This window comes from Pempheris klunzingeri, chromosome 16 (assembly GCF_042242105.1).
Source record: "Pempheris klunzingeri isolate RE-2024b chromosome 16, fPemKlu1.hap1, whole genome shotgun sequence".
NCBI classification, from domain to species: Eukaryota; Metazoa; Chordata; class Actinopteri; order Acropomatiformes; family Pempheridae; genus Pempheris; species Pempheris klunzingeri.
The window spans coordinates 3639054-3648470 of record NC_092027.1 but is presented as its reverse complement, the minus strand read 5'-3'; the positions used below and the strand labels follow the sequence as shown (position 1 = coordinate 3648470).

Here is a 9417-nt window from a genome sequence, read left to right as displayed (position 1 = left end):
AGCTTAGTTATATGCATTTAAATATACTAATATATATATTAAATATAATTATGTGTATATATGTATATATATAATGCACTAGACATTAAATGCATATAACTAACACATGTACACAATGTGCATCTTGTTGTCACTGAGGCAGGGTGACATGCAGCAGGGAGGCTGGCTGCACAAAGACAGACTGTGACTGAAGGCTGAGATCTAACAAAGACACTTCAAATGAGACACTTCAGGTTTTCAGCTGCACAAGGCTGCCTCGTTCTTGACTGCCACAAGTAGGACTAATTTGTGGCGTATTCTGGGTAAATGAAGAGGCTTTTCTGAGTAACAACGTGGACAATCAAGGGAGCTGCTCCCTTGATTGGCCAGTGTTTCCGCTGCATGTTTATATTCTCCCACACACACGGGTCTGAGGATGAAGACGTGACGAAAGCATCCCACTTAAACACAGCGTTCATCATGGAGTCCGTTGACTGTTTGGGAATTAGGTCAGGTCGAGTCAAATTAACTGGCAAATGTTACTCAAGTGCTGAGATTGGAATCACAGTTCTTGTTCATAAGAGCAAATACTGTAGCTAATGAAGTTATAAAACACCACAAAAAATATTGTGATGAAATTCAGCTTTACCACTGGACATACCTGGAAAATCTTTTCTTGCTGATTGGTGGATTCTTTGTACTTAATGTAATATAAAAGCAATAAACGCTGCCTTCATGATCAGTTTTAGCTGTAGAAAAGTGTTGATTCAGCATTTTGTTTTGCCTTACATATACAGAGAGGTGTTTCTAATATTTTGTCCACCCCATTTATATTAGAGGATAGAGTAAATTTAATAAAAGTGCTGTTTTAATAGTTCAACACAAAACAATAGAACCACAAACTCAAACTCAGTAGCTGTTTTGATGATTGAACAGTTTTGAGTCTTTATTTAAGAAAAGGATTCGCTGCTTTTTTCTGTTTTATATCATTTTAAACTGAATGTCTTTGGCCGGTCTGATAAAATATTCAACATTTTAAGACATCAAGTTGGACATTTTTCTCTATTTGTTGATGTTTCATAGAATAAATATGAGACAACATATTATTATTATCATAAAGGTGATGATAACAGTACTGATTCTAACATTGTTAGTTAGTAGTTAGAGATGATAACCATCAGTAGTAGATATTTAAAAAGTTTTATCCTTTAAGGACACACTTTAAATCAAACTAAAAGCTTTAGAAAAAAAGATGATTTTAGTTTGGTTTTAAAAGACCACACTGTCATAGCAGACCTTAGTTTGAGTGATAGAAAATTAGGAGAATAATGACTAAGTTAAGTGTCAAGCTTAGTGTATTTGGGTTTTTCTTGAATTCATAATTTTGCTTAAGTTAACACTGCAAAGCACTTAAAGCATTTAGTAAAACTGAGTGGTTTCCAGAATGGCATTCATGTGACATTTAAACAAGTACTGTTTTCCCAGGTAAACAGATGATTGATGGACCACCTGTATTTGGGTATCAGAATAAGTTCTCTCTCTCTCTGTGGTTGTTGTGACACACTGTTGTCTGGACTGCACACCCTGCAGAAATCTATTAGCGATAAACCAGGAAGGAAAGCAAATGTAATTTATGGGAGTTCTGAGAGTTTTTTTCCCACCGCCCAGATGCAGTCCCTGCCCATGGAAGTGGGAAGCAGCAGCTCAGCTCCCAGCGACACATCTGGCTCGGCGGTGCAGGTGTGCTTCCCCAGCGCTCAGGCCTCAGTGCTGGACAGCCTGAACCGGCAGAGAGAAGACGGCAGGCTCTGCGACCTCTCCATCCACGTCCAGGGACATGTGTTCAAAGCCCACCGCTGCGTCCTGGCCGCCTCCTCGCCCTATTTCCACGACCAGGTGGGAGCGTTGTTTTCTCATCAGCGTGAACACGTTAAAGCTGCATGGAGCCGTGCTGTTTATGCTGTTCATGTTGTCATAAGTTTCTACTACCTCAAGATCTAAGTTGTACTCGTCAATATCATCAGCAACAAGATACAAGTGTTGTTGCTCCAGAGACTAGAGCTGCAGCTGACAGTTATTTTCATTCTTCATTTACCGGCTCATTATTTTCTCAATTAATCAATTATTTGCTTGGTCTTTGCTTGGTTGGATCTCAGTTTCCCAGAGCTCAAGGTGACGTGTCCAGATGTCTTGATTTGTTCAATCAACAGTCCAAAACCCAAAGATATTAATTTTCCAGTGATATAAAACAGAGAAACGCAGCAAATCTTCATATTTAAGGAGCTGGAACCAGAATTTTTTCTGGCATTTCTGTTTAATCAGTTGACTAATTGGTGCAACTCTACCAGAGACTTAAAATGTGTGTAAAAATGGGTTCTTGCCTCTTATTATTTCTTGGTGACAGATTTGGTCAAAACACAAAGCAGAAGAGGTATAAATACTCAGATTAATCAGATATAAGCAGCCTCACACAGACCCTTGAATTATGTGTCTGTATTCTCTGTTCTTAATTATTCTGTTCAGTTTCTCCTGAGACGGAGCAAAACAAATAAAAACAGAAATAAAATTCATCTTATAATAGTTTGGGTAAAGGCTGTTGACAGTCAAATTGTTTTAGTTATTTTGTTTTCAGTAGATGTGAGACGTCCTCCAACAACAACAGTGACAAGACAAGAATAAATGAACAATAAATGTTAAGCTAAACAGAGAAAGACTGAAACGTGGTTGTTTGGATTTCTTACATTTTCACTGCAACAGTTTTAAGACGGGGGAAGGGTCAGTTTTAAGTTGTAAACAAAATCAATAAGAATCTCATTTAGGTTAAAGCTTAAGTTTTTTCTTAAGAAGACACATAAGAAGAAAGTTTAGGGGAAAAAGCCAAGGATTTTATTCATGAACATCAGATCTTCTTAACTTTTGTCCGAAGATTGAAGTTTAGAATTGTGTTGTGATTGTGTTGGTTAATTCCTCTCTTTGCTCAGAGAGAGTAGGGGGGCAGGAAAAGATCACTGCTATCTGTCGTTCTCCGCACGCGTACAGGTCCTCCTGAAGAACATGTCCACAGTCTCCATCCCGGCTGTAATGGACCCGCTTGCGTTTGAGAGCGTGCTGAGCTGCGCCTACACCGGTCAGCTCCGGATGCTGCGCGAGGACATCGTCAACTACCTCACGGTGGGCAGCGTCCTGCAGATGTGGCACATCGTGGACAAATGCACCGAGCTGCTGAAGGAGGGCCGGGCGGGTGGAGTGAGCAGCGGAAGAGGTGGCGTGCAGGACGGAGCCGGTGGTGGAGGAGGTGGAGGGTCAGTTAACCTTGGGTGTAGCAGCAGCAACGGTAACAGTGGTGCAGGGGGGGGCGATGAAGCTGGCGGTGACGGTGGTGTCGGCGGTAGTCAAGCCCAGGTTGCAGGATCCAACGAGCCCCAGCCTGCCTCCCAACCTCCCAGCCGCCCGTCAGTGAGTGAGAGCCAGTCCCCCAGCAGCACCAACTACTTCAGCCCCAGGGACGGGAGCAGCTTTGGGGGAAGCGGCGCAGCAGCAGCTGGGGCCTCAGTGGACGGAGGAGGGGCCAGCAACACCCCCAGCTATTGCACCCCATCCGGAGGAGAGGAAGCCTTCCTTATTGAGGAAGAGGAGGAGGAGATAGAGGAGGAAGAGGAGGAGGTGTTGTACCACCAGAGGAAGAGAGGAAGAGGAGGAGGCAGCGGGAGGAGGAAGAAGATGAGCTCAGTGTCAGAGCAGGAAGTTGGGGTCAGCGACAGCTTCGGCGTGTCGTCCTACCAGGTGAGATGTGAGCAACAGACACTAATGCACCTTCGAATTATTCTGGAAAATGATCTGGAAAAAAATATTGTCACAAAGCTCAACAGTCATTTTTAAAAGCCAATGTTGTTTTCACATGTTTGTAGTCGTCGTTGAATAGTTTCATTCGGTCCCACAGTCATGAAGCAACTTCTACAGTAGTAGTAGTATTTTATTTCTCTTGTTTTGACAATATAAAAACCCTGAAGATGTTATAAAAAAGGGGATCATGTATTATTTATTAACATTGTTTTTACGTAAATTAAAAAATAAATGTGTATTACAAAAGCGTGAATGGAAATAGTAATGAAAAGACCTGATTCTACCTCATGTGGAAACAGCCACACTTGAACATGTGTGGTTATTGAACTGATTTTCCTTGATCCTCAAAATGTGACATTCTGAAAATGCAAAGTTTTTCCTGACAACAAGTCAACCAGATATTCTGTATTTAGAAACCTGTTACTTTAACATGAAATATATAATTGCCAGGACGGAGAGGACTCTGTGGCGTTAACACCTCAGAAGCGTCCGACCTACAGCCAGCCCAGCATCATGCCCCGGAAACAGTGGGTGGTGGTGAAAACCGAACGCATGGAGGACGACGACCTCATCGTAGTGTCGGGGGAGGAGGGAGGAGAAGACGAGGAGGACGAGGAAGAGAGGGAGCTGGAGCTGGCCAGAGAGAGGGAGAGAAGCGACTTCAACATCTCCAACGTCAGAAGCCTCTCAGCCGAGCTGGGAGGCAGAGCTGAGAACGACATGGAGTCACAGGTGAGCTGGAGCCGGGAGCAGAAGTTCTGCTGGTGAGGCAACTGGTGCCGTAGGTTTTTATATCACCACCAGGGGGCACCAAAGTCTCAAACCTCAGCAGCTTCCTCCAGGTGAAACAGACATTTGATCCTTGGTGATGTGCAAATGAAATAAATGTTTTCTTTTAACTAATGTTTAGATTCATGCAGACTATGAGACTTGAGCCCTGCATCTGTAATCCACTACATAACCTTGTTACATTTATCTGACATCATTGATTTTAGACAAGTATCTTTAAATCCATAACCATCCTGAAGCAAGTTATTTAATTAATCAATCATTTTTCCATCACAAATCCAAATAAACCCTCCTTGCCTGTCTCCAGGTGGACTACTGCCAGTCTTCAGAAGACTACCTCAAGTTTGAAGGCAGTTTGATGGACCAGACTTTAGCTCAGCACCTCCACGACAGTGCAGCAGGTCAGAGCCAGAACGCTAACCGTGCTGTGTCAGCGCTCCTGGGCCAGGTTCAGTCTGCAGCCACGGCCCGGGCCCAGCTCTTCCCCCTGGACATGCAGGGGAACCAGATCCTCCTCTACAGCCAGGCCTCCGGACTCTCTCTGGACGCTGCCCCCCCTCCCCTGGGGATGGCAGGCGGTATGATCGGAGGAGCCTCTTTCAAAGGTCCCAGTCTGGAGCACGGTGCGGTCCACCTGCAGGGAGGTTTGGGAGTTGATGGCATGGACGGCGGGGGGATCGCAAGTGGAAATGGGAGTGGTGGCAGCAGTAACAGCAGCACGGGGGGGTCAGGCAAAGTGTTCATGTGCCACTGTGGAAAGACCTTCACCCACAAGAGCATGAGGGACCGCCACATTAACATGCACCTGGACCTGAGGCCCTTCCACTGCCCCGTCTGTGCCAAGAAGTTCAAGATGAAGCATCACCTCACAGAGCACATGAAGACGCACACAGGCCTGAAGCCGTACGACTGCCTCGGCTGCGGCAAGAAATTCATGTGGCGCGACAGCTTCATGAGGCACCGCTCGCACTGCGAGAGGCGCAGCGGGCTGGGAGAGAGCGGCGAAGGCGGGATTAGTGGCGAGGGGGGGAGAAGAGGAGGAAGTGGCGGTGAGGATGGGCCAGATTTGATTTCCTCCCCTAACCTCCCCCTGTCTGCAGGTGAGGGAGGACAGGGCGGTATTCTGGGAGGAGGAGGGAGAGGAGGAGTGTGTGTTTCTTCTCCACATCTGTCCAGCGCTGTTCTGTCACCGCCGCACGCCGGCGTCTCGGCCACAGGAAGCAGCAGCAGCAACAGCAGCGTGAGCAACAGCAGCGGTTCTGCTCTGAGCAACATGGCTGCTGCAGGGGCGCTCCTAGGGGTCATCTCTCAGAGTACGGGTCAGGGATCAGGGATGTTTGGTGGTCTCGGGTTGGGTAGGAGCGTGTGTGATGAAGACGTGTGTGAAGTCAGTGCCAATGATAGTAGCGTGACTTAAACCAAATCTGTGCGTTATGTTCAACGGGTGCCTCTTTCAAACAGTCATGCTTCTCATTCCTGCTGCTGTTTTTACAATATTGTGAACTTGGAAGAAGCTCAGCGCTCTTCTGAAACACCTTTAACTGCCAGCTCAGCATTTCCAGCAGGACGTGCGTGCTTCGTCAAGAGTGAGGCAAAAGATGAGGCTCCCGTTGGACACACAACCTAAAAAAAGTGCAAGTGTTTATAGAAAAATGGGTCGTTAAGATTCCAGTCGACTGTCGTGCCGTGAAGTTTCTGAAATAGACTTGTGGTCGTGCTGATGCCATCTTAAATTATCTACAATTCCCGTACCGCAAAGACTTTAGGAAACTGCCTCCGAAAAGTGGCCTCATCAAAAATGGACCTTTTGTCTCAGTGAGTAAGCTATCGTTTTAAATATCTGAGATGTTATTAAAGTTTATTTTTTTGGTTTTGTGGAAGAATGCTATGCGTGTTGAGAGGAAACCAAAAATGAAAAGACAGTGCTTCACTTACTGTTACCTTTGTGGCAACATTATAGTATCAGTAGAGTAGAAAAGTGGCTGTTTTGAAATTGCTGTGATTTTCTGCAGTATTGTATTGTAATGTATCATCGTCATATGATTAAAAAACACAAATCTGCAGGAGAAAAACACAAGACTCAATTAAGACAAGAACAAGTTGCAGATTTGTGTTTTTTTCCCTCACAGCAGCAGCGGTACGTCTTTTCCCACGTGACAGACTAACTGTCAGCACTGCCATGTTGTTTTAGATGATACTGCGGTGTTGCTCTGCTTGAGGTTCATCCTGGATTACAATAAAAGGCACAATTATTTATCCTCATCAAAAAGGGAGCCCTGGTAGATCCCAGGCGTGCACACAGGGACGGAGAATTATCACACGGGAACAATTTTATCTTATTTACCAACCTGTACAGGCCGCGAGCTCGAGCCTCATTCTGATTCCTTTTTTAAAACCTCATGTTTGGTTGTTGAAGTAGCAAAAGTCCAAGATTGACCATCGGTCTCTTTCCCAACATGGTCCGGTCCTACATACACATACACATAAACACTACCTGAAACTGATAAGCTCAAAACTTGCCCTCTGGAGCTTTGAAAGCAGGAGGTTAGTCTAATAAACCCTCGCTGCTTTCAGTTTTGCTGCTGTTACCTGCTTTCACTTTCTTGTTGTTCACAGAGTTCTCGTGCTTTGAGAAGTATATTATTACTGTAAATATATATAGAAATATATGTCGTTTACTCATCAGACCTGGAAGAAATACTAACATGTGATACTGAAGGAGTTAGTCAGATGTAGACAAAGTCATCATCTTAACCTGCAGTGCGTCTCTTCGCTAACGTTCTGTTCACTGAAGGGTGTTAAAACCCAGCGGTGGTGGATGGAGGTCTTATCTAAGCTATACAGTGTATAGTGTGTTTACCTCCTCACGTTATGGACACAAGTGAAAAGAGTAGCTGTTGGCACGCCGAATACATCGAATACCGGTTTTATTCTTCTCACACGACGACGTTTTGTCATGAGAAGTGCGTCACGTTTCATCTTAATCTTTCTGTAATTGTTTGTTTTTGGATTCTTATGTTTTCCACTTGTGGATTTTCCTCCTGCAGTAATTTTAAAAGCAGGCCCTTACCTCCATAATGTTTGAGAGACATTTTGAGAAGAAAACTTTTATCTGACATGTCAAACATCCTGATTCATGTGTTTCCTTCTTTAATTTCTAACATTTGATGAATAGAGCTAATGTTTGTAAAACTACTAACTGATTAGTTGATGGACAATTTAATACAATTATTCAGCGTCAATAATTTTGGTTGTCTTATTTAAAAAGAAAACATTTTGTGGTTAAATCAGTTGAATGTGATTCTTCTTCATACTCAGATTGTTGTTAAGGTAACACCTTTACAATCAATCTGATATACTTCTTAAAAATATAATAATAGTAATTGAATTGGAGATAATATTAGTTATTTGTGGGATCTCAGGACTCGGAGCTCCTCGTTGTTCACTCTCAATAAAACAAAAGCAAACCTGCTCTAAAAGCGTCTAATTGAAACGTAGGACACTTTGTTTACTTGGACCGTCACAGAGATGTAAGCTCATAGTTTCAGACTCCGCGTCCTCCTCTGTGTTAAATACACTGTTAGCTCTGCGCTGTACGTAGACTGGGACTGCTGCAGCAATACCAGATTAATATCTGCGAGGTGCATTTAAGGACCACAGTGAACATTTACTGGTGCAACTACTGATAACACACACTGAGTATTACACTGAAGACAGTGTACAGTATTAACACTTTGTTTTACAGTTGGTTATGTTTGGAAAGGAGGTTGTTTTTGTCATCTTGTCTACATTTATTGCCAAATAGGTTCGGGTGCCTTACCAGCACGTAACATTGATTATTTCTGTTTGTAATCATTTAATCTTAAAGTGGAAACCACACATGTAGTAGCTAAATGCTTTCAAACTAATGTATACATATGAAAAACATGGTTTGGGTTGTAAAGTGTTGTTATCACTGAAGTACCTTGCAGAAGGACACTTTAAACCTTATTGTTCAGGTCTATTTAAACATAAACTACCTTCTCTTTCTCGTCTTCTTTTTTATAATACAATCCAATATGTCCTTAAAGTTACACACTTGTTACAACATAGGAAGCACTTCACCTTCACCTTGTTTTAAAAAATATATTTTCGGGGCTTTTCCGGCTTTATTGGGGAGCAGAAAGAGGGAAAGACGAGCAGCAAAGGGCCGCGGGCTGGAACCAAACCTGAGCCGCTGCGGTAGTGCCAAAGCCTTAATGGCACATGCTCCACCAAGGGAGCCCCCAGAGCACTCCATCTATTTATTGTTTCATATTGTACGTCATCAAATCTCCTCGTAACTCGTTCAGAAATCCACAAACTTCTTCATGTGTAGCAGGCTGCCTGTTGTCCTCAGGGGGAGCAGCTCAGACTGTAGACCTGCACCCCCTGTGAGACAGTAGCTGTTAAAACATCCCGTCATATCCGCACACTGAAATACTTTTGGTTAAATTTGATTTGATTGGTTTTAGTTAATTATGCTTTAATTATACATCTCATTCTGATGTAAAGAAAGTAAAGAAATTGGCCCATTTTTAAAGAAAAACTATGTAATTCAAACAAAAAATGTTATTCAATAAGTAAATGGTTTTCTGTAGGAGAAAAGGTGATTCTTTTTTGGTAAAATAAGCCTTTAATTTTATTTTTTCTTTGCTCATTATTTGCTTGTGATTCTGTGAGAGATAATAAACCAGAGGCCGTGTGTGTTCGTGGAGATATGTTGCTCTATTATTGTTTAACTCTGATGTCTAACACATTTTAACCAAATCAAACTGTGTAGAAAAC

General features: G+C 43.2%; 1 protein-coding gene across 1 annotated transcript; it reads left to right on the top strand.

The window, feature by feature from the left end:
* Positions 1-1647: 1647 nt before the first annotated feature.
* Positions 1648-6556, top strand: zbtb22b (zinc finger and BTB domain containing 22b). The gene is made up of 4 exons (XM_070846986.1): positions 1648-1875; positions 3019-3762; positions 4273-4554; positions 4919-6556. Exons 1-4 carry the CDS (start codon positions 1648-1650, stop codon positions 6026-6028), a joined length of 2364 nt encoding a protein of 787 aa, XP_070703087.1. The 3' UTR covers positions 6029-6556.
* The last annotated feature ends 2861 nt before the right edge of the window (positions 6557-9417 follow it).